Here is a 26,490-nt window from a genome sequence, read left to right as displayed (position 1 = left end):
TCCGGCCCAGAAGGTGGCGACCACGTCCCTTCATGTAAAATAATCATCACAAAACCGAACACGAAGAGGCTAGTGAGATAGCCTTAACTCAAGGCCAAAATAAGCAAAATATGGCTACTGTACTCCCCGTTCGACCACCCTGCGAAAGCAATCCCGCTACCCCTGGAGCACAATCCATAAAGGTAACATGTATACTCCAACAAATACACCTGGACCAGTTTGTTGTGGCCGGGAAACACTAAATCTGCGCGTGCGCAGCTAATGGCGAGTTAGCTCTCTAACGGCTCTGTGTCCATAAATGAAGACAACGAGCAGCTGTAGAAACGTCATGTTTGTTTTAAATGTGTGAAAACTGAGAGCTTTGTACGAGTCACCCTTAAACACTGGTTGATGTTTATTTTTCTTCAGGTGAATTTAGAGTTTGAAGTGGTTTGACATCGAAAACGTTGTTTTGCCTCAGTCTAAACTTTGCAAAGTAAATCTACAAACTGCAATGACAAATAAATGTTCCTTTTATAAAGAGTTGATGCCTAAATTATCCGTTTGTGGTTGGTTTAGATAATGTCCTGCTTAATAAAGGATACACTAAGAACAGGACCGAGTTAAACCAGATTATAAAATAAGGCTGGAAGTGTTGTGATTCCTATTTAATGCACCGTGGTGTGTTATCATATTATATTATATGATGACTTACAGTAGGCCTATAGCAGTCCCTGTTGTTAGTGTTTGTGTCCTGTGGATTACGGTTACATTTATTGCTTCAGACTGCATTGATTCATCAGGATGTAGTGTTTATGAGGTCTTATCAACATTAAGACTATGCTGGAATTTAAAAGCACAGGTAGTGGACTTGCTCTATTTGTCCACTGTCTATCACTCTCAACCCCATTTAGTAAATAAGCATGCTTTTTTGAATTTACTGACATCAAATGGTACTATATTTTAAATTCCCTTTTGCTCTGTAGGAGGATGTGATAGAAGAGGTGTCCAACGATGGGAGCCAGCCTCCCAAGAGAAGGAGAATGGGTTCTGGGGACAGTTCGAGAAGCTTCGACACCTCCAGCCAAGAGCTTGGGTAGGTTTGCTTTTTAAAGCAGTCTTGCAGTCCCAAATGGGCTGGAAAAAAATGTCAAATCTTTTTCTTTTTTTCTTATTTAATCATGTCCTCTGCCTCCATCCAGACCGACATATTTCCCAGCAGAGAACCTGACAGAGTACAAGTGGCCTCCAGATGACACAGGAGAGTATTACATGCTGCAGGAGCAGGTCAGCGAGTATCTTGGAGTAACGTCTTTCAAGAGGAAATACCCTGGTAAGACTGACATGACATTAATCGATAATACTGTACCTGCTCTTTTCCTGACTTGGCTGATGTTAGGAATTAAGCAATCTTGTTTTTTTACATGACTCTGTAGATATGGAGAGAAGAGACTTGTCCCACAAAGAGAAGCTTTATCTGCGTGAACAAAACGTCATCACTGAGACACAGTGCACCCTGGGTAATAGCCAAACCTAAAACAGTTTGACTATTTCACATTGTTGCACTTCATTCTCTATGTGTTAGTTCTGTCAGCATATAGAACCTTACTTTGTTGACCAGACTCATTCTGTGCATCTGTTGTCTATGTGAAGGCCTGACAGCTCTGCGGAGTGACGAAGTGATAGATCTGATGATAAAGGAGTATCCTGTCAAACACTCTGAATATTCAGTAATACTGCAGGAGAGAGAGCGACAGAGGATAGCTAAAGAGTACTCTGTAAGTATACACATCAAAGTAATGTACTGGGGTTTGTGTTTTAGTAAAGTGACGTCTTTCATAGAAGTCCTTCACCTACTTCTCACAGAGTTTGAATGGTTTTTTTTGTTGTTGTTGTTTTTTTTTTTCACAGCAAATGCAGCAGCAGAACCCTCAGAAGGTAGAGGCCAGCAAGGTTCCTGAGTACATTAAGAAGGCAGCTAAAAAAGCTGCAGAGTTCAACAGCAACTTCAATAGAGAGCGAATGGAAGAGAGGAGAGCGTACTTTGACCTGCAGACACATGTAAGTGTTACCGGGGGAAAAAAGACAATGAAGTCAACTCTAAAGGTTTCACTTTGGTTTAATCTAGAATTGAGCCAGTCATGAAGATCAACAGTAGGGTTTATGATTTTCTCTGTATTTGTCCTACTTTTCCGTGTACATATGTAGCACCTTGAATATGTACCGTACGGTATTTAAGTATTTCTAATAACAAGTATCACGTAGAATGACACTAAATAACGGACACCTCTTTTATCTTACTACTTACAGAAATTTAAAAAATAACTCTTATTGTTAACATTGACTTCTGGGATGTTGACATGTGTTGTGTTTTTTTGTCTTCTCTCAGATTATCCAGGTGCCCCAGGGCAGGTTCAAGGTTCTGGCTCCAGAGTTGACAAGGACAGGGCCTTACCCCGTGGCTCTCATACCAGGACAGTTCCAAGACTACTACAAAAGGTACCTAACAGTTTCCTCACTATACCACTCTGTCGTACCCACCACAAGACTCTGAGAAGTTAGGCAATCTTGCAAATCTGATGACACCGTGTTTGGTGGATAGTCTGCTACCTGTTTTGATGTGCTGATGTGTAATTGTGTCGTTCATGACAGGTACTCCCCAAATGAGCTGCGATACTTGCCATTGAACACAGCTCTGTTTGAGCCGCCACTGGATCCAGAGCTCCCAGCTCTAGACTCAGAACCTGATTCTGACGACGCAGAGGATGGAAAGGGTGACAAAAAGAACAAGAACTCATCTGTAAGACATTGTCATATAATGTATCATCCTTGATTAACTCTAGACAATGAAAGCATGTTACTATGAATCAGTGTTAGATCCCGAGTCACTTCAATTTCCCTGCCTCCTCCTCTGTTTCTCTCCAGGACAGTTCTTCAGGCAACACATCAGACGTGGAGAGCCAGGAGGGAGGAAGTGGACCAGGTAGCAAGTCGAAGGCCAAAGACAGGACATCCACGCCGGGAAAAGACAGCAGTCGCCATTCTGCCTCGCATAAAGCCACTCCAGGGTACAAGGTAGAGGACAAAACCACCTGAACTCTTCTCCAACAACAGCAGCAGCACTTTCTACCCCCTCCTCCTCTTTCTACTACTACCACTCCCTTACTCCATCCATCCTGCCACCCCTCCCTAGATTTCTTCACTTTGTTCTCCGGCTTCTACAATTTGTCCATTTTTTTTTTTCCAAAGCTGGGGCAACCTGGTACACACGCACACGCACACACACACGCACACGCACGCACACACACACACACACACACACGCACACGCACACACACACACACACACACACACACACGCACACACACGCACACACACAGCGGGAGCTGTCTTCAGTTTTGTTTTTGTTTTTTCTGATGCCTCGTGGCTTTTTCCCCCTCTTCATACCAGACTGTGAGCAATAAGAACATTTTAAAGGAACAGTTCCCTTGTTTCTTTTCCCCTGCACTTTTCACTTTTTGTGTTTTCAGTGAAGACAAATTTGAACTTTAAACTTTTTTTTTTTTTTTTTTTTCATTTTGAATGTCTTCAATATACCTCTTGTCTGTCTTTACTTGTCAGAAACGATACATCTGAGACAAGTTAGTGGATGTTTTGGCTGCTAGTTTTCCTTTTTGAATAGCAAAGTCTTTTGTTATACTGATAGAGAAAATATAAACCACAACATGTGTGTGGTTGCTTTAAAAAAAGTAGTTCATCTTAGCACTACATCATTTTAGCATTTATATTTGAAGTGTTGAATGCACTCAACCCTTATGTTTTAAGTCTGTTCTGTGTTTATACAACATGTGATGTACTGTTAATCTGTTAAGAAGAATCAGACAGCTGTTTGACACGGGCCCTGCTCGTCCCTTTAATGTTCCATTGAAGAGCTAAGGACTTGTTGACCTTGGTCACACTGTTGCTGAGCTGAGCGAACAGTAGTGTCAGTTTGTCTGTCTGGGCTACGTCACCTTCCTAACCCTGGGTCAGTGGCTCGTCTTTGGTGGCCATTTGAATTTGATCACTTTCAAAGTGTGAGGGAGAGTTGATAGATAAAAAGTGAGCCAATCATTAATTTGATTTCTGTTTGGTTTTACTAAACATTACTTAACATTAAAAAAAAACCCAAACATCAAATGTTGGTAAGCTTCTGTTGATTGGAGTTCAAAGCTTCCTGGATTAGTCCAGTTGAGCTCAGCTCAGCTTTGTGGTGTGGGCACGGTCCTTTTCTAGAGTCTGTTTAAAATCGTTCCAGTTTTAGTGTAGCTGCTAAGTTTAATGGATTTTATTTAACTTTATTATTTTTTTAAATCCGATCATTCTGCAGACTTTGCATGCTGGTACAATAATGTTTAATTAGTCAGTACCATTACACCTTTTTATAGGAACTATTTGAAATGAGTACAAGAGTCTCTGAAGAAGGAAAACTTTTGTTGAGTTATTTTCCATCATTTTGAAACAGAAAACGTGTCCCCCATGGGTCACATGTAACACTCCCACTATGTCTCCCCTTTACACAAAATCCCCGTAGAGAGACGTGCGGACTGATTTGTCCTGACTGGCATGTCTCTACATAAGTCTAAACACGTGACAGCTGATTAACGTTACTCCGCTCTGGTCTGGCTAACATGGAGACGATGTGCACTGGTTTATAGTGACCTCATGATGAGTGATGTGCTATTTTACAAACGGCTCATTAATAAAGAATAATTATGGACAACAGAGTTGAAGTTAGATGTTCTGTTTGCATACAGAAGGACTTCATTCATATTGTGTTACATGTTGCATGTCTCATACATGTTTAACCTTTATTCCTCCATTAACATGATTTTGCTCTCCGTGAGACGACATGAGAAATGAAGCGTTTCATTCTGAGAAAGTTTACGATTGGATTCTTTTGAACTGAAAGGTTTTGACTCCAACCTGCACGTCTGAGAACATTTCAGCCTCCCTCATTAATACACATTAGGACCAAATAGGTGGTTATAAAGCACGGCTACGGTTAGCATTTTTAGCAGAGACTTAATCATGAGCTCTGTCAGTAAAAAGAACTGATGATGTTGATCCACTGATCTTAAATGATCAGCTTGTGAGGGCGTCAGAGTCCGTATGTTTGCCTCTGTGTCTGAAGGAGACGTAATGCTCCGAGCTTCATGTTCATACTGAAGCTATCAGGTTACATTAAAGCACATGTGCCTGACATAACGGTCTGAGTATGTTTTGCTTTAAGTCCTAATTATAAAAACACAGTATTACCTAACATTTATTAAACTTAGATTGATTGATTGATTGATTGAAACGTATGGGATTTTAGCCTGTGTGGATGTATTCCACTCAGGAAGTGTTTGAAGTGTGCAGTCATGATGAGGCCGTACATGTAATCGTTTCATAATGTGCCGCGAAATGATATTGAAGAAATATTGGTAAAAATCCACATTTTTAAATATATTAATATGGATATATTGCCATTGAACTCCTCTGTTTTTCCTGTTTCCCTCTCCTGCTGCTGTCTCTATTAGATGTTGCAATTGTCATTATTACCAAACCACGTCTTTTTGTCTGTACCCATTGCTGTTAAATTTGCTCTAACCTGCTTTCACCTTTTCATGGGACATTTGAATGAATGATGTCATTAACTGCATGTTTCAAAGTATCTGGACATGTTACTCGTTTAGCAACGGAAACATGTTAGCACACTAAAGTACAGGGGGAAACTACATCATCTGACAGGGGAAGATTTTCTTCGTGACACGGATTCCTCGACGAGAACTGTGCTGAAACTAAACGTTTGCACGTATTGTTTTGCACTAAATATCTCTTTGTTTTTAAGTTGAATAAGTCTAGTGCAGTTTAAATCTAAATGCTGGCACAGTCATCTCTGTTTGAAACGGTTTGCTGTAAGGTGTGAAGTGTTTCCCTGTGTGATATCCTGATTTCCATGTCCCTAAGCCTCCTGACTCCTCTGTGCTGGTTATTTCCTCTCTCCCAACTAAACTTAGAGACATGTTGCACAGAGAGCAACTCTTCAGATATCACTATCCATGTCTAATAACATTGAGCTCTGTTGCATAACAAGAGATGTAGTGCATCCTATAACTGCTGTGCAAGATCCTGCAAGTCAATAAATTGTTAAGTGAGCCGCTGCTTGATCACGATGAAAACTATTCCACTGTAATGACAGATTCCAGGTGCTGACACGAAGGTCTTTTAGACATGTGCATGCTTTACCCTGAGATTTTTTTATTCAGACCCGTAGGTCCATATCATGATAAAAAAAAAGCACAAGAAATATAAATACAGGACATTAACAAAGTGATATAATCTCTACAGTGATTCCAATACAAAGAGACTTTTGCACATATGAACTTTATAGTATGAGCTCCTTCGTGTGCTCGGGGTCCAGTAGCCTGGCCGTCTCCTCGTCCCTCTCCCCCGTGATGCGAGGGAAAACGAGCTTTGTCTTAAGTTAACAAATAGATCATGCCCAACTCTTCCAAATCACTTCTTGTTTTTTTCAGCCATGATACTTGTCTTGAACTACTTTATTGTCCATGACTGCAAGAATATCGTGGTTTTATAGCATTATTCTGCCTTGCAGCCTAAGGTCATTCCCAATGCTATATGTGGCATTTGCCAGAAGGGTAAAGAGGCCAACAAGAAGGGCAGGCCAGAGGCTCTCATTCACTGCTCCCAATGTGATAACAGCGGTAAGTTCACAATGTTTATATTTAAAGGACACATTATTTCTTGTTTTTTTTCCTCCTATGATCGATCGCCTGCCTCCAAAATGTTTACTGTTAGCTTGATTTAAAAAAAATAAATAATAATAAAGAAAAAACGATCCAACTGAGATACGATTAGATACTAATTTGAGCTGTAATCATAAATATGGCTCTCAAATGTTACTTCACTAATACATTAATTAATTATTTTTTACATGTGAATAATGAATCATCTCTGTGATCAAGAAAGGATATTTCTCAGTTTTATGTTGATCACTATCACAGGATTCTGGAAAAAAAAAAAAAGTTTAGCAGATGAGTGTTTACATCACGTCAGTCAAGCTTTTATCATATATCATTTATGTAGAGCTGTTTAAGTAACTGTTTTGTACAGTGTCTGAGCATTTAACATCTGTAAATAAATCAGACTGTTTTGAAGACATTGGTAAAAAAAAAAAAAGAAACCCCTGTCACACAAACTATAAAACTACCTAACCCCACATTCCCCTGATAAATATGCTTGTATGTATGTGTGTCTCTGTAAATGGGTCTCCCTGTTCATAAACCTCAGGCCACCCTTCCTGCCTGGACATGAGTGTGGAGCTGGTCAGTGTGATCCAAACATACCGCTGGCAGTGTATGGAGTGTAAGACCTGCACCGTGTGCCAACAGCCCCACCATGAGGACGAGATGATGTTCTGTGACAAATGTGACAGAGGGTACCACACGTTCTGTGTGGGGATGGACTCCATACCCACTGGTGAGTGGATGGAAACACTTCAGAGCACATTGTGAACATAAACACACGTCTTTGTACAAACAAACACCATGCAGTTACAGAGAACATGTAGGGTCTGCATCTATAACAAGCATGTTTGCTAACAGCTCAATCATTCTGTCTCTGCAGGCCTCTGGGTGTGTGAAGTTTGTGATACCAATTTCAACACACCCAAGAAGAAGGGAGGAGCCAAAACACCCAAGAAGGCCAAATCTGCTAAGAAATAATCAGCTCTACAAGAAACTGCTGTACTCTGACCAAATGCACTGTCTTCTTTAAAGCTGTTCAATTCTCAAATGTCACATCATTGCAATCCACGAAACAACACAAAAACTAAGTGTAGCCCTTCCTCCAATTATCAGGAGTCACAGTATGAGATCTTTACAGACCTTCACGTGCCTACCATGGAGGTTTTGACAGGTAAAAATAAAAAATGAAAGTCTTGAATCAGAGGGAAAAGAGATTTCTGCCAGAAAAAAAATGTATACATCCATGAGAAACATTCAGTTCAGCAACCACTAACATTTGACTGAACTCTAGACACTTTAAACACATCCATACATAATGTTGACACCTACACTGGAAATAGATAAAAACGTCATCTACATGTACTGCAGTAAATCCTTTCATTGGATGGCCACTAACGGTTTCAGTGCATTCATTCTTTAGACTAACAAGCCTCTTAGTTAATGACTCATAAGTGCTTTGATGAGCCTTAAGTGTTCAAACTGTCTTATTCAGACCGATGGTGCTTTTGGTCGATAACTACTGAAACTATAACAAGAGCCCACTTGTGTGCATCTCTTTCTCATAAAACGTTCTTGTATGACTTTTTGTAACTCATAACCTTAAGTTGGTGTTGTTGTTTTTTTTATTAACCTAATGAGCCAGGCCAGTGAAGAGCCGTCTGAATTGACGACATGGTGCTATAGTGATCTTATGTAATAAATAGACGCTGACTGTGGTAGACAGCAGTCATCAGGTATATTTATGTTTAAGTTTTGATTTATGAAACCAAGTGTTTCTATTTATGTGTCCAGTTTGTTTTCAGTCCTAATTAGAATTACATGGAACCACTCTGATATATTCAGATTAAGCATCAATCAGCTCTTGTTAGTCAGACGGTGTGTTTGCAGTCAGTTGGAAAAAAGTTTTTCATTGTTTTTTGTAACTTTGTTTCTTTTTGTATTTTCTTTCAGAATTTCTTTTTATACTTTTTTTTTTTGGAAAAATGTTGATGAATTTTTTTTTAACTTTAAAATAAAAGCTATTCCAAAAAAAAGGACTCATTTATAGATAACATATTGTTTGCTGTGTTATAAGAAATTCTCTGGCAAAAATGAGCCATTATGGATATCTGCATACTCTTTGTACATCATGAGTCAAAATATTGAGCATTTTTGTGACATATTCCTAATTAGACTAAACTCAATAGTATCCAAGATCAATTTACAACTTGTAGGAGAATGTTTTTTTTTGACGACCAATGATGATTTTAATGGTAATGTTTTATGATATAGATATGCTAGATCAGATGTACTACTATTGATATAGCCCCGTTATTCCTGCTTCTGCAGAGATTGTATTTCCACCATCAGTTAAGGAAATTGCTCACAACTCACTACAAACCACTACTAATACTACTAACCAAAAAAGAACTGCCCAATGTATTTACTTACATTTCCCAATAGAGCATTATGTATTTAAATGCATGACAATGAATGAAAGCTATGGCACTGAGTTGTTCATGGCTTACCATCAACATGTTGTATTAGTCAGTATACACATTGTAATGTTTGTTTTTTGTATTCCCTTTCTATTTTTGCATGCTGAAATTTCAGTTATTGGCTATGAAAAGCTCAGAATTTAACTCACTACCACACTGTACATCACACTGGGCTGTTTAACTCTACAGTTCTTCCCTTTGTGCCCATGTTTATGATACAATTATAATTATATTAACTCCCACCAGAAACAATACCATGAGATGCGTTTTTCTTTCTTGTTTTGGTCACACCACACGATTTAATCTACTTTGCAAGCCATCCAGTATGTCATGGGGATATCATTTAATTGACACAATGTGTCATTTTATTCTGCTTGACTTATTGATCCATTATATATTCGCTTGTAACAAAGTTATTGCTCTTGTAGGGGACAAATGGCCCCATATATGATTGCTTCATACACAGTATAATAAATAAGTCCAGGTTACGCTATGGTTCGGGTATGTGCATGTCCTGTACTTCTATGGTCCATCCTTGTCCCTCTCGGCTGTTTCTTGCCTGCTCTTCGTCAAACAGCCTGTGGGGGCGCTCTGCTGCAGATTACAGCTGAACACGCGGGTTTAACGATTAGAAGAAGAGGCTGCCATATTGCAGTGATACAGCGACTTTACCGGATTTCATCTTTTGCACTTGTTTGTATTTGTATCGAAAAATGCTCTCGGCGCAAACATTTGGTGATCCTGGAAAGATGAAGGATTATCATTACACCGGTCCCGTAGAGCACCGGTTTTCTCCTTACTCTTTCAACGGAGGGTGAGTGTGAATGTGTTTCAAACGCTAGCAAGTTAGCATGCGAGCTAACGGACATTGCTAACTAGCAAACCAGTGAATCAACACAACGAAACGACACAAAGATAAAGTGAAGAACAAGTGTGTGATCGGCGCACACTTTATTTATTTAAGTATAAGACTCCTTATTTAATCATAAAGTATTGTTAAATATGATGAGTCACGTTGTTTAGACTGAACATCGTGTCAGCTACAGTACTTTCAGTTTTGAATTAGAAGCTCCACCAGCGTCTTTGACCACTTTACTTCATCTTTTCAGTTTGGTGCTTTATAAGATGGACTAACTTGACTGTGTTGTGTGTTTTTAGGACCGTACTCGCTGTTGCCGGAGAAGACTTTGCCATCGTAGCCTCAGACACCAGACTGAGTGAAGGCTACTCAATCCACAGCCGGGATTCACCAAAGTGTTACAAGCTGTAAGTGTGCTCTGTCACTGTCCTGATGCTGATCAGTAATCTGTTTGTGTGTGTGTCTCCTGCTTTGTGGTAAATTTGCAAAACTCCTGAACTGTCTTAGTCTTAGGGGTGTTTGTGGTTAAAATCACAAAGACTTAGGCTTATAGAAAAGTGTACTACCCAGAGTGTCTCTGATTTGTGTGCTTCTTCTTCCCATCACAGGACGGACACAACAGTCATCGGTTGCAGCGGTTTCCATGGAGACTGCCTGACGCTGACTAAAATCATTGATGCCCGGCTGAAGGTGTGTTGATGCTGCATGAGGTTTTGGTTTCACTCTCTCTTTGGTGCATACGTTGCAGTTCCTGGTCTTCATGTCTCTACTTGAGTTTGAATTAACCTGATCATCTCTCCCAACACGTTTCTAGAACAATTATTCCATTTCGATTGTTTTGTTTGTTTTTTGAGTTTTCGTCTGAAGTGTACAAACACCTGAACTAATGCACTGTCCGTCTCTCAGATGTACAAACACTCAAACAACAAGACAATGACTAGCGGAGCCATCGCAGCGATGTTGTCCACCATCCTGTATGGAAGAAGGTTCTTCCCCTACTACGTCTACAACATCATCGGTGGACTTGATGAGCATGGTAGGTACTGCCGTAATCAAGATGGGTTAATGTTGGATCATAGATAGCCTAGGGTTAAGAGCGTGTGCACCATTACAGAGGCTGAAGTCGTCAAGAACTGGAGGTCTGGGTTTGAGTACGACCTGTCTCCTTTTCTGCATCTTGTTCTCCACTCTTTCCTTGATTTCTGACTATCCATTGTCCTCTCTCTAGAATAAAACAATAAAAGCCCAGAATGAAAATCTATGTGAAGTATAAGTAGGTATATAAATGTAATGTAGTTTGTCTCCATGTTTTATGCTTGATGATTGTAAGCGGCAGGTAATGGATTTGGGTTTTATTTTACTTTTGTTTTAAACAGCAAGTTATTAGTTGCGTCTTTTCCTTAACAAGATTTTTTTAACAATGTATTTCATTCTCCATCTGTTAGGCAAAGGAGCAGTGTACAGCTTTGACCCCGTCGGATCCTACCAGAGAGACACTTATAAGGCCGGTGGATCAGCTAGTGCCATGCTCCAACCCCTTCTAGACAACCAGGTAAATGTCACTGACGTGTTGCTGCCGTAACCCAAGTGTGTCTATGTTGTTAGATAATCAGACAATCTGGTGCCACAGCCAGGTTTCCAGGGGCACAAATTCATAGCCATCTCGCTTTTCCACAGATTGGTTTCAAGAACATGGAGGGTGTGCAGCATGTTCCTCTGACTAAGGACAAGGCGGTTCAGCTGGTCAAAGATGTCTTCATCTCTGCCGCAGAGAGAGACGTCTACACTGGAGATGCACTTCGGATCTGCATCATCACAAAGGAGGGCATCGAGGAGCAAACAATACCTCTGAGGAAGGACTGAGGAGGGAATTCTTCCCATTCTCAGCGTGTCCCTCTTTGGTTTGTTCTTTCCACATTCAGCCTCTTGGTTTTGAACTTTAACATCAAGTTTCTTTTAAATAGAAGTGTTGATCCAGAAGTTGTTTCTAGTGACCTCTTTAACCGGGGAGCTGATATTCCATTTTTTTTTTAACATTTACTGACTATACACATCAACCAGAATTTATACTTTGTTTTCAACACTCGTCCTCTTTAATTCCTGATTTAATTACAACCTTGTATCTGCGTTCTTACAGTTTCATTGTAGATCAGCACTTCTATTCAAAGAGGCAACAAACTCTCGTCAACTCTGGCTTCATTCTTACTCTTTTGGGATTTACCATTATTTCAGAAGGATACATGCCCTGCTGTTATTTTTACATTCTTAATAAATGTAAGGAATTGAAAAGTGTTGTCTCCTTTCTTATATCCTTTACTCATAAACTGGTCTTCTGGCTTATAACACAACCATGAGAAGTAATCTGCTTCCCAGAAAGGAAACTAAAAGAGCTGGAACCAGAATGTGTCTAAAATGTTTTACGAGTTGTTGATTAAATATAGACAATGTAAATCACACGTTACACTAGGACCTACTGTGTCAGTCAGCTGGAGTTTTTTTATTTTATTTTTTTTATTTTGAAGTAACTTAACTTGTACATTGACTCCATTTTGAGAGAAACCATGATCCACTGGACCTTTTCTCTACATTTAATGAATATATAAATGAGCATCCTTGATGTTCATTTATGTATAAACTTGTTTAAGGATCTATAATGTAAAATGTGATTAGAAGGCTTTAGACTACTCTGGGTTCATGTCACCACACAAGTCCTATTCATAAAAATGACATTCAAGTTGGATTTATTTCACCAAATGCATTCTCACTAAATGTGTATTTCCTACCACAAGTGTTTTAGTGTGTTGAACTAGATGTTCCTGCACAATCGCATCACTGTTTATTAGTCTTTAGAATAGAACGTGTATAAAGCACATTTCATTCCAGGTAAGCTCAATGTGCTTACCTGGAATACAGGAATACAAGAGACGAGTAGATATTTCAACAATCATGAATGTGATAGAGATATCAAGTTAGGAACGAAACAGTTGAGTTGGGCTTTGTCAGTAGAGACCGTTGTGATGGAGCTCAGGTCTACAGGTATTCTGTTCCAGAGAGGAGCACCGTAACTGAAGGCCTCCTCTCCAGACTCTGATCTTCTTCTTGGTATGACTAACAGACATATCGGATAACAGATATCAGGGTTTATCTGTTCCATTTTACAATTTACAGGCAGCTATCGCTATAGATACGCTGTGTGCCACATCCAGACTGCCGCACAGACTACATGTGGATTTCAGTGTGTTAAATGATGAATTGACAAAACTTTAATACTGGAGTTAGGAGGCAAGTCCTTTCAAATAGAAAACAGTCCTGATCATTTTGTTTCTCTTTCAAATTTAAAATGGCTTTATCTACCTAAAGATGTTAGGTTTTGGTTTCGGTTACACACGTCTCCTAAATCCTGGTAAAAGGTTTTTCAGAAACATTTGAATATCACATAATCTACAATAAATGGATACTTTTCTTTTTACATGAGTTGGAACTGGCTCCTTTGAATGGAATTCAGACCATTTCAATGTATTTATTGAATCCGGTTCTTTACCTTCTAAGTCTTAATGTCTATTAAAAAAAAAACCCAAAAAACAATGACAATACCGTTTGAAACTAACCGCTGTAATGACCTGGTGGTTTTTGAGCCTTCTGTTATTATTTTAGTTTACCTTCATTACAAAAAACAAGGTTTCATGTAGAAACGAAGATTTAACTAAACCTACAGTACCAAGGAAACAAAGACTCAACTTCTCTGTTTAATAATTTTACACTTGACATAATTCTGCGTGAGGTGAAACAGTGACAAAAGAAACACAACATATATAATTTCCATTTTATTAACCCAAATTAACCAGTAACTGTTACAAGTGTGAACACAACAACTGTTTTACTAATCAAAGACTCTCTCACACACAGGCACAGACACATGCAGTGTCTTCAGGCGTAGTACTGCAGATTAGCCTTCTTCTTTGCTTGGACCTCCAGGATTCCCTCCATGTAGTCTTCATGGTTCAGCTCTGTGGCCCCACGGCGCAGCGCAATCATGCCGGCCTCCACACACACGGCCTTACACTGGGCTCCGTTGAAGTCATCGGTGCAGCGAGCCAGCTCCTCGTAGTTAACGTCAGGACTGACGTTCATCTTACGAGAGTGGATCTGCATGATGCGAGCTCTGGCCTCTTCATTTGGCATGGGGAACTCAATCTTTCTGTCCAGACGGCCTGAACGGAGCAGGGCAGGGTCCAAGATGTCCACTCTGTTTGTGGCAGCAATCACCTAGAAATTAGAAAAGCATGTTGTGAGTCATCGGTGTAAAGCAATGCCAATATGGTGACACGACCTCTGTCATTGTTAAGTTTGTGAGAACTTTCCCATGCGCCTATATTTCAGGTTTAAAGTTTTTGGTTTTCTGTGTGCCATTCCCTTAAAGAAACCAACTTAATCTCAATATAAAGAAAAGTCCACGCACAGGTTTTTTTTATACCTTGGAAGAAGTTTGGTAATTATTATTTTTGTTGAATTAACATTTTTGGAGTACTGACTAAGTTATCTTTATTATCTATACCTTTTAATGCTCTTAATGTCTTGGTGCTTTCTTAATACATTTAAGATTTTCTTATCGATAATTTTTCTTCAGGTTTTTTTTTACTATGATGCACCCTAACATAGTTTGCAAATTCTCTTTCGTTAGTCTTCTAAACTGCTCGTATAAAATGGTGTTATATATTACACAGTTTACTGAATATGAAACAGGCAGCCTTGGTAAAAACACTTTGGTGATTGGTAAACTGTTCAGATTTTTAATTAAGGCTGCATCCTTACCTTAACCTGCATGTTGGGTTGAAATCCATCCAGCTGGTTGAGCAGCTCCAACATGGTCCTCTGCACCTCCCTGTCTCCTGCCTTCTCACTGTCAAACCTCTTGGTTCCGATGGCGTCCAGCTCATCAATGAAGATGATAGATGGGGCTTTTTCTTTGGCCAGGGCAAAGGCATCTCTCACCAGCTTGGCTCCATCACCGATGAACATCTGGACCAGCTGTGGACCGGCCAGCTTTAGGAAGGTGGCTTTGGTCTGAGCTGCACAGGCCCTGGCCAGGAGGGTCTTCCCTGTGCCAGGTGGTCCGTACATCAGGACCCCTTTGGGGGGTTGGATGCCCAGGTTCTCAAACTTCTCCTTGTGATTCATAGGCAGGACGATGGCCTCCACCAGCTCCTGGATCTGCTTGTCCAGTCCTCCTATGTCGCTGTACTGCTCTGTCGGGCGCTCATCGACCTCCATGGCCTTGACCCTGGAGTCGTACTCGGTGGGTAAGGTCTCCAGAATCAGGTAGGAGTCTTTGTTGACACCCACCAGGTCTCCAGGCTTCAGCTTCTCGGCGTCAACCAGCCCGATGACAGGCAGGAAGTAAGTCTGGCGCGTGGAGGTCTTAATGACGGCGCATTTTCCTTTCCTTTGAGAATCCAGGTCCACGTTAGCCCCGTCTTCCTCCTGGTCATTGGGGTCCACATCCAGCAGCTCGATCACATTGGACACAAGGTACGGCAGGGTTTTGTTCACCTTAATCTTCTCCGTGTTTTCTTTGATTTTATCTTTCATGGCTTGCAGCTCGTGGGTCACCCTCAGCACCTCGCTCTTCATGATCTTTATCTCGCTGTCGAGGAGACGAGTCCGCTGAACTATCTCCTCTGTGGACATTTTTAATACTTCTTCGCCGATTCCATCCTCCACTTCGTCCCAAACTGATTTGTCACTCAGCGACGCCATGTTTGCTCTGTCTGCTGTGAACTGTGACACGGCCGGAAGTGAAAGCTTCATCTCCCGGAAGTGGCCGACGACGCGGTTTATGAGCGCCGAAGAAGCAGGATGAGGATGAAACCGATTTGCAGCTGATTTTGTTCTGCTCGTGCGCCAACTTGGTTTGCGCGAGAGTTGCGGTGAGTTGACTAACTTTACGATGTGCTGCACTTGTGTGAGTTTAAGTATTTATTACTGTTTTAAAGCAAACAGTTTTGACTTGGGTAGCAACACTTTTCACATGTTAGCATTATATGCTAATATTAGCGTGGCGGCTAATGTCAGCTATTCACTGTGTTGACATGTGTCATTAAAGGGGCTGTCAATAAATCCTGCTAATACAGACCGCATGGGAGTGGATATAATGCTTTAGTATTTTTTTAAAAAAAAAAAACTTTAAAGGGACATTCCGTGTATTGGAAGCACAATGAATGAACGAACACATAAAGTTACATTATGTGGTGGTTAGCAAGTCGCTGTTGGCGCCACCGCTGCAGCTGTATGTTCCTTGTCTTTGTATTAATATCCACAAGTTAATATTTCACGGTGATAAAATAACAACTCGTATGTTTGTTTGTAACTGTCCACCTATCCAGTGGAGGCAGTGCTGCTGGGCAGAAGAAACGACAACCAGGTGTTTTTACAAGTCACCTGTGGTTTTTGTTTTCTGCTGCGACCGTACAGACCTCAGACACACAGTAGAGACACCTGCTGTTTAAAAGTGACCACTCTGTGCTAAGTCCTGCTCTCTGGTGGCAGAGAAGCTGAAGAGATGGACCAGAACAACAGTATACCAGCCTTCCAGGGCCTGGCCTCCCCACAGGTAATACTGCACTCAGGTATTATGATGAAGACAATTTAAAGTGAACGTGTCTTCTCATCCCCATCACACGCCTCCTGGTTACCCTCAACATGCTTAGATTCATCACATCACACTTGAAGTTTAATGAAGCTGAACAGCTCACTTAACATGTTCAAATTAACATCTTAACTCTGCCCTATGCTATTTAAAAAAAAATCCTGCTGCTTTAGCATTCATGTTATGACATGTACAGCCATTACTAAAGATCATTTGACACTCACTGAGTAGATATTCAAATGAGACCTAGACATTTGACCAATTGTATTAAATACAGGAAGGAGGAGGAAGTCCCTTAATAGATACTTTGAGACAGTCTCGAGATCGGATAAAGATTTTACTCAGACACTGTTAGACTGTTGCAGCTGATGAAAAGTATGTATCATATAGTAAGTATATTTAACCGAGTGTCTTAAATAGTACGCCAACTTAAAGGGTACCTGAAATGTGTTCAGTCTGACCCATCAGGGCCCTGACCTGTACTACTGCTACTTTATAGATGTCATAGCTTTGCGGTCAACATTTGGAACAAAACTCAACGTGAAGTTAGGGTGAAGATTTTTTTGAAAGGATTTTTTGATGTTGCCTTCTTTGTTTGTCATTTGTAGTCACAATTTGTTGTTTAAGACGTTTTCCTACTCAATCTTAAATGCAATATTATGGTGCGTCTTTTTGCAGGGTGCCATGACGCCTGGCGTGCCCATCTTCAGTCCCATGATGCCGTATGGCTCAGGCCTGACGCCGCAGCCTGTACAGAACACCAATAGCTTGTCCATACTTGAGGAACAGCAGAGGCAACAACAGCAGCAACAGGCTCAGCAGGCAAACACGGGTAAAACAAAACTCTACTATCCTATGCCTCTCTGTCTTGAGATAATAATGTCACACATCTGGAACTGATTCTGTTTCCATGATATTTTAAACCCAATCTTTGTTTTGTATTATTCTGTTCTTAAACATGGTAAAATGATACAATTGTTCAGTGTTTTTGATGACAATAAAGTACCTTCTTCTCCTTCAGGCCTTCCTGGGACATCGGGGCAGACCCCTCAGCTTTACCACTCCCAGACAGTCACGGGCTCGACCACCACAGCCCTGCCAGGAAACACCCCGCTCTACAACACACCACTGACCCCCATGACCCCCATCACACCGGCCACACCAGCCTCTGAGAGCTCTGGAATAGTACCACAGCTGCAGTAGGTTTCATTTCCGTACCAGAGTCTTGGAAGAGTCTCTGTTTATGGCATTTTTATCTACCTTTTTTGTCATTACTAAATGCAGTTTACATTGAAATATAGCATGCACCACAAGTTTGTTCTTTTTTAATTAAATGGTATTTACCGATCCACCACAAACAGAAGAATAGCTGATACTCCAGAGACTAACTTACAATGTTTGAATAAATTATTATTGTGACAATGTTTTTAAACACAAAATTATCTGAAGCTTTAAATGTCCCATATTAAGCCCTTTTTGGGCTTCATATATCTAATTTATGTGCCTATTAAGGTACATTCACAATCGCTAATGTTAAAAAAAAAAGTGTCTGTTTTCATGAACTGCCGCTCCATCAGGTTCTCTTATCTGCATGTGTTTCTAACTCTCAGAAACCCCCACACTCAGGGTCCCCACGTGGGCCCAGTCTGACCTGATTGTTCGGCCGTTCCGCTCTGTTGTAATTGGTCAGTCGGTCAGCTTGGACGGCGTAGCGGCGTGCAGCACGATCTTGGTCTTGCTACAGTGAGCCAGTGGGCTTGGATCAGTGACGTCACACTGACAAATTTCATTCGGGGAATGTTGAGTATTGTGAATGAAAATTCGAGGACTGAGTATAACATGCAGCTACTGCAACAGCTAACGTGAGTACGTAGGAGGTGACGCGTTTCCATGGACTGCACATAGATGTGACTAAACATGCACAAGAGACCTGGAAAACACATGGAAGAGCAGATAAAACCAGAAAAAGCAGAATATGGGACCTTTAAACATTTTAACCTGATTCTTTTTTTTTTTTTTAACTGACCGTTTGTACCTGGATGTCTCTTGGTTCTCTTCATTGTGCTTTTTTTGTTGCATACTATTAGAAACATTGTTTCTACTGTGAACCTGGGCTGTAAACTGGACTTGAAGACCATCGCCTTGAGAGCCAGGAATGCAGAGTACAACCCAAAGGTGAGTTTATGAAACATCAGTATATTTTCTTCTGTGTCACTAAGATGCTCAACTAGTGGTGCATATGTATCATAGTGGACTTGTGATCCCAAGTCTGTTTTTAAAATCAAAAACATGGAGTCATAGTCCCTTAACGCATGCTTCCCATTTTTGTTTTGTTCAACTCACTCAACACCCACTGCAGGAGCTGACAGTGCAGATACACACATTCAAAATGAACGGTGTGTGTCTTATATGTGCAACACCATGAACGCTCATACAGGGCAAATTTATTGTCCACAAAAGGATTTCTATTTTGGGCTTATAATGTTGATTTACTAATTTCCGGGGTTAAATACTGTACTTGAAAACATGCTGCTTTAAAAAAAATAAAATAAAAATAAAATATATATATATATATATATATATATATACACACACGCACACACACATATATATACATATATACACACACACACACACACACATATATATATATATATATACACACACACACACACACACACACATATATACATGCATGCATACAACTCATAAAAAGGAAATCCACTTCCATCTGACTGCTTGTTTTAGTTTTTGGAATTATGGCAGTATTGAGGCCTACAAGGAGGAATATGGCAGATGTAATGTGTTTGTGAGATGTGTTGTGATTTAATGTTGCTCATAATGCTGTTCAGTCATGGCTAGCTGAGGAGAAGAACATGTATATTCTAGATATATTTATCTATTAAGCTATTAACCAGGACACACAGCTGAGGGTAGCAAGGCTATGATAGCTGTAACAATGTTCTCGCTCTCTTCACGTCTTGTAGCGTTTTGCTGCGGTCATCATGAGAATACGAGAGCCCAGGACCACAGCTCTCATCTTTAGCTCGGGGAAGATGGTGTGCACTGGAGCCAAGAGGTCAGCTAAGTTTTCAGTTCACTATGATACCTAAAGTCAGCTGTATCTATCAGAAAAACACTCCTTCCAGCCCTGCACTGACTTTCACACCATTGATATGTTTTTCCTTAATTCTTGTTAAATGATTTGTCCTATAATCTAATCTCCCTCCCATGATTCCTCTTTCCCCCTAGTGAAGAGCAGTCGAGGTTAGCTGCCAGAAAATATGCTCGTGTGGTGCAGAAGCTCGGCTTTCCTGCAAAGTTCCTGGACTTTAAGATTCAGAATATGGTGGGAAGCTGTGATGTGAAGTTCCCCATTCGTCTGGAGGGATTAGTTCTTACACATCAACAGTTTAGCAGGTAGGTTTGTTTTGTCTCCTGTTCAGCTGATGGTCATCCTTTTGTAATTCTTTCCAAAAAAAGATGGTCAAAAGTTGACCTGCTGGAGATCTTAAAAAAAATCTTTTATTGAAATTTCTTGTGATTGTGTACTGGGGTTTGTCTGTTTCAGCTATGAACCGGAGCTGTTTCCTGGATTGATTTACAGAATGATCAAACCCAGGATCGTCCTGCTTATCTTTGTTTCTGGGAAAGTTGTACTCACAGGTAAAAGCAGCTCTTCTGTTTATGGCTTCAGTCCCCATAATGAAGTGAAATCACATCTTCTGTTATTCAACATGGTGATGTACTATTCCATATCGTCACAAAACTACACACGGCAGGAAATTGGTTCCGTTTTGAATGGATCATCCTGACAATAATGTAGACGCAGTAGATAGATAGATAGATAGATAGATAGATAGATACTTTATTGATCCCGAGGGGAAATTCAGGATATGTATGGGAAATTCAGTATGAGTATATGTCTGCGTCATTGTTAAAGGCTTTTCCTATGAAACTCATTTTGGTTGATCTTATCTTATTTTCTAGGTGCCAAGGTGAGAGCAGAGATCTACGAAGCTTTTGAAAACATCTACCCAATCCTGAAAGGCTTCCGCAAGACGACGTAGAACCTGCAGCTCCTTTTTCTCTCTCTCCCAAAGCCTGTCTGTTTTTACTCCTGTCTTTTAATCTCTCAAAAAGCATCATCTGTTTTTTTGTTTTGTTTGTTTTTTTAAGGGATGTGACATCTTTTCTATTCTTTTTCTCCACTAATGTTTTCATTTTTTTTGAAAAACCTTTCAAAAGTTTTTTTAAATTTTTTTTTTATTGCTGCTTTTGATCAGACATCACGTTTTTCAACAAGACACCTCACATTTTGGATCTCTACATTTTTCTTTTTTTTTTGCTTTCTCTGTTGTCCCACTCACATCCCTGATTGTACATAATACTGTAAAAATCGGTGAAAAGCAGTCTGACAAGGACTGTTTTTGTTTTACTTTCAGCTGTTTTAAATAGTTTTGTATATTGCGTTTTTATCATTGGTCAGCAGAGACCGCGAGTTTTATCAACACGTTCAGGTCGACCCGCCCTGCATTCCTTTTAACAGAATTGACTGAGTTTTTAGTTTTAGACACTTTGCACCAAACTGAGTCTGCTTTGTGTTCGTCATTGTGTCTCCATTCAGAATAAGTGGATCTTTGCCAATCTCGCTCCTCAGCTTTCGAATGTTGGAAGGGGGGTTTCCCTCCAAAGAGATAAGCCAGCATGGTCTTTGTTGTCCACTCTGGATCTCAGTTATGTTGGTTTCCCTTGAATGGTGTTGAATGAAATTGAACAAAGTCCTGGTAAAGTCGTGTCAATCAGTATGGGCTCAAGATAGATTTGAACTAAAATCCGAACTATAGATCTGATTTCCCTCTACTGTAGGGACTCCACTAGCTGTGTTAAGATGTGTTCAAAGTTGGATAATTTGTAAAAGGCTGAAGAACCCCAAGTCGTGGTGTATGTGTACCAGCGTTTACTGTACCGTGTTTGATTGTTCTAACGGTGCAGAGGATCTGAGTTTTACTGGATTGAGGGAGATAAGTTGAATCTTTAAGAAAGGTTAAAGAGGTGATACTCGGTCACATATTCATGAGCGTGTAAGCCTTAAATTCGATCTAAAAGAAACTCCTTACAGAGGTTACAGCATTTATTTTCTTGCATTGTTCTTTGTTTTTAAGTCTTTTTATCACTTCACATTTTATAACATTAGTGACAATCCAATGGTTTCACTCTTTGAGTAAGCAACTGTCTGACATTTCTGTAAAAACTTTCTGTAGGCTGTAAACCAGTCATAGGATGCTGTGGTAATATTCTCAGTCAGAGATGTTAAAGAATGGAAATATCTTCACATCCAAGTTTAAACTGCTTTGTGTGTTTTGTCTTTACTAAAAGTGCACAAAATGAGAATCTAAATTATAATTCTGATAACTTTGCTTGATGTGCAAACACGTTTTTTATTTATAACCAAATGTATGTAACGCTGGAAATGAACAGATCCCAGAGTCCACAGATATTAGACAGACTTGATAATTCCATCTTAATATGATTTTAAAATAATAGCATTCAGTGGGCAGGTTTAAGAACTCCTGTTTGACTCTTTGGACTTTAACCAGATATTTTTTTTATACAAACAAACAAAACACACAATCCAGAAACTATTCTGAAGGTTGAGTCTGTGTGGGTTGATCTGGGCTAAAGTCTTGTTTCCAAACGAACTCTGGGCAGTACAGGTCGTCATGGTTACAGCTGACAGAGCATGTGTAGATGGCCAGTGTCCCCCAGTCGATGCTTGCTCCTGTTGAGTCCACACAGAGACTATTTAACAGCTGGGGCATCACCTAAAGACAGACGCACACACTTTAATTACTGCATGAATTTAACAGGAATTCAATATACTGCACTGATTGTGGATTTATTGTATTTTTTTAAAACCATTAAATGTAAGAGGAAAAAAACACTTTCACTTTAAGGTTGCACACTTGAATATGACCATTTCTACTAACAGATATGATGGTTATGCTGGGGCAATTTATCAAGCAAATAATGGCCCTCTAACCAAATTCACTGCGAACAACAAGGATGTAATACTGCTATTTTTAACAAATACTTCAACTGGGCCTGTTTGACATCCTAAACCTGAATACACTGGAATACTAAATTCACTTCGCATAATGAGCATTTTATCACTTAAGACATACCTGACATTTACGAATGAAGTAAGAGGTGAGCTTAGTGAGCACTTAACAAGCAGTGATTACCTGGAATTCAAAAGTCCTCTTGGCGCCACAGGTGCATGATAGGATATCCTGATCTGTAGGGATGTTCTTTGAAGAGACCCACAAAGGGGAGCCACCTCGGCTGTAACGCACAACCTGAACACAACAAACCACAGTGAGCTGTACACCTGAACATCTGTGCAAATGTCTACTGCTTCAGGTCATAGCCATGTACCTTATTTTTGTTATGTTTATTAAATACCTGGTGCGGCTCTGGTGCAATCTTCTTTTTGAACTGCTGGATCACTTTGATGTCTTCAGTCTCATGCATAGCCATCTCCTCCAGGTCTGTGTCTGTCAGAGCTAACCAGGAAAAGTCAGGAAACAGGCTTTAGAAACATCTGTTGTGTTTAGAAATGAATGAAATCTCAGCATGGCTCGACTTTTCAATAAGATGTCGAAGAAGTAGTTACTTAAAGTAGCATATGTCATGATTTTCCCACCTAGATTAGATTTTTTTATGTGACAGAACGCTTACTGCTTTCTATAGATTGATAATCTGCAGTCTCTGCCAGTTCTTCTTCTGCAGCCTCCTTTGTTTCTTTCTCTTTCCCATCCTCTCCTTCCTCCTCGGGCTCAGTGACCAGCTCGGACTCAGGGAAGACAAAAGGAGACGTTGTGATGAGGGTCGCTTCTGTAGGGATGAAAAACCAAAAAAAAAATCAGCAAATTAATGTTTTCAAACTAAAGCTGGAATAAGTATCTTGTTTGACTGATGTATGAAGACAAAAATAAGATGAAACACACCTTGGCTGCAGCACTCCCTCTTGTGACTGTGTTTCCAATGAAGTGTCTGGTGGACTTTCCCACAGTATGTTACACTGTGACAGCGGGAGCAGGCCTTGGTGCCATGGCAGCCACAAACCCAACACAGTTTTACTCCAGAAGGAGACTTCTGTTCATAATCACTGGGCGGTTCATCTTCTGGAGAATAAAGGAAAAATCCATCAATCAATGCAAACGTCCTGGCAGACATTTGATCTGTAGATGTATTTTACTGATGCTTCATAACCGACACAGTATAGGGAGTTATACACTGACTATTCATAGTAAAAATAACCCAAGACATGACGTATAAAAAACAGTGTTTGTATTATTTGTATCATGCTGTTCAAAAACAGAAGAAAATAACACACTAGACACCTGTCTAAAATGCATTTGAAAAAAACAAAGATATATTCACTGAAACATTTCACAAGTTAATCAAGTATTTCCTACAATCTTCCTACTAGTGTTAATATTGCAATTAAAAGTAATGACACCCTTAACCATAATCTCCCCTCAGGGATTAATAAAGTATAATAGAAAAAAGATTAAGTCAACTACACTTTATGTATGTATAACTGTTTATCATATAAAGTGATGAATAACTACTCTGAGACGGGGTATATAAACTCACCTGACGGAGGGTTGTAGGGGTAGAATTCATTCCTCCTGCTGAGCTGACTTCTGAAAACTGAAGAGAAAACAAACTTGTCAGAAAAATGACTGAACGCAATCACTCGTAGATATTTCCCTCAATTTAAAGTTTTGTAAAACACGCACAAAGAAAAAACAAGCTGGACTATGTTATTGCCATACGTTACAGTCAGACCATAGAAATGTATAAACGCAGCTATAAATAAATCAGGAGAGTTATGTTAAAAAAATTATATATAAAAGTGAAAAATAAAGAAAACCCCTTCCATTTGTAGGTGTGCCCTAGATACATCATACGGTGTCTAATTTATAATATGTCATACTGTATTATTAATAATACCGTTACTGTTGTTGTCCACACTTTTGACTGGTAATATCTGCAGGTACCTTTCATACAGCGACTGTCGTTGTATGTGTAGCACTCCCGAGTCTTGCAGCAGAACAGAAAGAGCGTCCTGTGAAAACATCTGTCATCGCCAGAGATGGGTGCATACACCTGCATGACCCATGGCAGAGAGTTAGGACAGTTTAGTTAGATCTGAGCATATCTTACAGCCTGTTTAAGAGCAAAAAGCAGCATGAAGTGAACTGACATCACAATTCCAACATACAGTAGTGCAAAAAAAGAAAAGAAAGAAAAGACAACAGATAAAACTAAGAAAGAAGTTAATCTTAGTCTGTCTGGACACTTTAAAGTAAGATGCTTTGGGAATATTAATTGTCATATGTTGCAGAAAACTTCTTTCTTCTGAAATAATTTATAAAGTATCCTAAATCCCCAAATATATGTTATGAAGTAAACAAACTCTTGTCGAGTAACTTCTGGGTACTTTTAAAGCAATTTAGGGGTGGAAGGTCCCGAGTGGGTCCAGTGTCTTGAGGAACACCTTTCCTCTCCCCTCTCAGGGACACTGACCTGCAGTAGAAAGGCCATGGGCAGACGGCAGATCTCACACTCGAGCGCAGGCAGTGAGGGCAGCCCACGGAGACTGAGCCACGCCGGTTTCCCACCGACTTTGCTGGGGAACTGCGGGGACAGCAGCCGCCACGGCTCCGCATCCTCCAGAAAACCCAGCACTACTTCCGCTGTGGACCTGCTGTCTGCACTCGACATGTTAGCGGGCTTAGCTGTCAAAAAGCCACCAAAAGAGCTGTTATTATTTAGAGTCTACAAAAACACAAAACATGTGAAACGAGTGATGTTCAGCGTCCGTGAGGAAACACTGACCAGCTGATGTTTTGTTCCGCTTTCCTCTGTGCTCTGAAATTATAAATATTTAGAGAAAGGGCTACTTATCTGTTTCATGTGTGTCTGTATGTATTTGGTATCATTTTATTTCCTGTCTTACATGAAACTCTGCGTGCCTGGTTTTCAATTAAAAATAATATTTGATGAGGTCTTATTACTCAATAGCATGCGTTTCTCCACTATGGCCCTAGATGGAGCAACTGTACAATTATGGTTTTACAGTTGTTCTTTTCAGCACGTTGATTTACATTTGTTTAAGATATTTTATTACGCTGAGTGGAATATGTTATTTTCTTCTCCATAGCTGGACAGCTTTTCATTTTCTTTGGTTTTCATTTCATTGACATTATAGGTTTTTAATTTAAAAAAACGATGTAATGTCAAAATCTATAACATATTACACAGTGTTATATGATATATTGACATGTAGCCTAATTCGTGTCAACATATCTCACACACAAGTGATCTCACTTGTCGGTTTCAACAATAAAATGCTACGGTACATTGCCAGATACAACAACAAGAGTTAAAAGTGCAAACTAAGAAAAGCCTACTGATTAACTAAGTAAAAGTTGATGAACATTTTGATTCTCCATTTTGGCTCCACATAATTGAGTAACATTTACCATAGAGGCAAGAAACAGTCAGACAGACAACAGTGAGAACGCAAAAGCATAAGGTATGCTGATTAAAAGACCATTAACTTAAACATTTATTTGCAGTCGTGTTCATTCAAGTAGAAGAAAAACTTCTCACATAAAATGTACATCAGTTCAATAGACTCCGTCTGCATAAACTGCGGACCAA

The 26,490-nt window shown here is 39.9% G+C and overlaps 5 protein-coding genes across 8 annotated transcripts; 3 read left to right on the top strand and 2 right to left on the bottom strand.

Annotated features, from left to right (window-relative positions):
- The first annotated feature begins 61 nt into the window (after positions 1 to 61).
- phf10 (PHD finger protein 10) lies at positions 62 to 8,865 on the top strand. Its single transcript, XM_079338703.1, has 12 exons — positions 62 to 182; positions 966 to 1,075; positions 1,182 to 1,312; positions 1,416 to 1,499; positions 1,633 to 1,757; positions 1,891 to 2,040; positions 2,369 to 2,478; positions 2,632 to 2,779; positions 2,905 to 3,054; positions 6,620 to 6,728; positions 7,315 to 7,503; positions 7,651 to 8,865. Exons 1-12 carry the CDS (start codon positions 111 to 113, stop codon positions 7,746 to 7,748), a joined length of 1,476 nt encoding a protein of 491 aa, XP_079194829.1. The 5' UTR covers positions 62 to 110; the 3' UTR covers positions 7,749 to 8,865.
- A 994-nt stretch (positions 8,866 to 9,859) lies between these two features.
- On the top strand, positions 9,860 to 12,395 carry psmb1 (proteasome 20S subunit beta 1). The gene is made up of 6 exons (XM_079340172.1): positions 9,860 to 10,061; positions 10,406 to 10,513; positions 10,715 to 10,796; positions 11,013 to 11,142; positions 11,552 to 11,658; positions 11,784 to 12,395. Exons 1-6 carry the CDS (start codon positions 9,961 to 9,963, stop codon positions 11,967 to 11,969), a joined length of 714 nt encoding a protein of 237 aa, XP_079196298.1. The 5' UTR covers positions 9,860 to 9,960; the 3' UTR covers positions 11,970 to 12,395.
- Positions 12,396 to 13,917: 1,522 nt separating this feature from the next.
- On the bottom strand, positions 13,918 to 15,914 carry psmc3 (proteasome 26S subunit, ATPase 3; the record flags this gene model as incomplete). Its single annotated transcript, XM_079339856.1, has 2 exons — positions 13,918 to 14,372; positions 14,919 to 15,914. 2 exons carry the CDS (start codon positions 15,912 to 15,914, stop codon positions 14,034 to 14,036), a joined length of 1,335 nt encoding a protein of 444 aa, XP_079195982.1. The 3' UTR covers positions 13,918 to 14,033.
- A 36-nt stretch (positions 15,915 to 15,950) lies between these two features.
- Positions 15,951 to 22,087, top strand: tbp (TATA box binding protein). Its single transcript, XM_079339861.1, has 9 exons — positions 15,951 to 16,033; positions 16,490 to 16,716; positions 17,431 to 17,584; positions 17,774 to 17,951; positions 18,840 to 18,927; positions 19,740 to 19,831; positions 20,005 to 20,172; positions 20,324 to 20,418; positions 20,743 to 22,087. Exons 2-9 carry the CDS (start codon positions 16,666 to 16,668, stop codon positions 20,820 to 20,822), a joined length of 906 nt encoding a protein of 301 aa, XP_079195987.1. The 5' UTR covers positions 15,951 to 16,033; positions 16,490 to 16,665; the 3' UTR covers positions 20,823 to 22,087.
- Positions 21,875 to 26,488, bottom strand: pdcd2 (programmed cell death 2). 4 transcript variants are annotated; one of them, XM_079339857.1, is made up of 9 exons: positions 26,440 to 26,488; positions 25,351 to 25,562; positions 24,822 to 24,930; positions 24,415 to 24,471; positions 23,763 to 23,939; positions 23,494 to 23,649; positions 23,218 to 23,318; positions 22,998 to 23,111; positions 21,875 to 22,577 (listed from the first exon to the last, which is right to left on the bottom strand). In XM_079339857.1, exons 1-9 carry the CDS (start codon positions 26,474 to 26,476, stop codon positions 22,395 to 22,397), a joined length of 1,146 nt encoding a protein of 381 aa, XP_079195983.1. In that variant the 5' UTR covers positions 26,477 to 26,488; the 3' UTR covers positions 21,875 to 22,394. The 4 variants fall into 4 exon arrangements, with proteins under 4 accessions (XP_079195983.1, XP_079195984.1, XP_079195985.1 ...); XM_079339858.1 differs by having other exon boundaries at positions 23,494 to 23,646; XM_079339859.1 differs by having other exon boundaries at positions 23,763 to 23,936.
- Between the last annotated feature and the right edge of the window lie 2 nt (positions 26,489 to 26,490).

The sequence above is a fragment of the Symphodus melops genome (assembly GCF_947650265.1).
Source record: "Symphodus melops genome assembly, chromosome: 3".
Lineage (NCBI taxonomy): Eukaryota > Metazoa > Chordata > Actinopteri > Labriformes > Labridae > Symphodus > Symphodus melops.
This window is presented reverse-complemented; position numbering and strand designations above follow the sequence as displayed.

Coding starts and splice junctions, on each gene's coding strand:
- phf10 (XM_079338703.1), top strand. CDS start 111: ATGGCTACTGTACTCCCCGTTCGACCACCCTGCGAAAGCAATCCCGCT. Junction 1,500..1,632: donor TGAGACACAGTGCACCCTGG/GTAATAGCCAAA, acceptor GTCTATGTGAAG/GCCTGACAGCTCTGCGGAGT. Junction 2,479..2,631: donor TTCCAAGACTACTACAAAAG/GTACCTAACAGT, acceptor CGTTCATGACAG/GTACTCCCCAAATGAGCTGC.
- psmb1 (XM_079340172.1), top strand. CDS start 9,961: ATGCTCTCGGCGCAAACATTTGGTGATCCTGGAAAGATGAAGGATTAT. Junction 10,797..11,012: donor TCATTGATGCCCGGCTGAAG/GTGTGTTGATGC, acceptor TCCGTCTCTCAG/ATGTACAAACACTCAAACAA. Junction 11,659..11,783: donor AACCCCTTCTAGACAACCAG/GTAAATGTCACT, acceptor GCTTTTCCACAG/ATTGGTTTCAAGAACATGGA.
- tbp (XM_079339861.1), top strand. CDS start 16,666: ATGGACCAGAACAACAGTATACCAGCCTTCCAGGGCCTGGCCTCCCCA. Junction 19,832..20,004: donor GTGTGCACTGGAGCCAAGAG/GTCAGCTAAGTT, acceptor CTTTCCCCCTAG/TGAAGAGCAGTCGAGGTTAG. Junction 20,173..20,323: donor ACACATCAACAGTTTAGCAG/GTAGGTTTGTTT, acceptor TGTCTGTTTCAG/CTATGAACCGGAGCTGTTTC.
- pdcd2 (XM_079339857.1), bottom strand. CDS start 26,476: ATGCAGACGGAGTCTATTGAACTGATGTACATTTTAT. Junction 24,931..25,350: donor CCATGGCCTTTCTACTGCAG/GTCAGTGTCCCT, acceptor TGGGTCATGCAG/GTGTATGCACCCATCTCTGG. Junction 22,578..22,997: donor AGAGGACTTTTGAATTCCAG/GTAATCACTGCT, acceptor GTCTGTCTTTAG/GTGATGCCCCAGCTGTTAAA.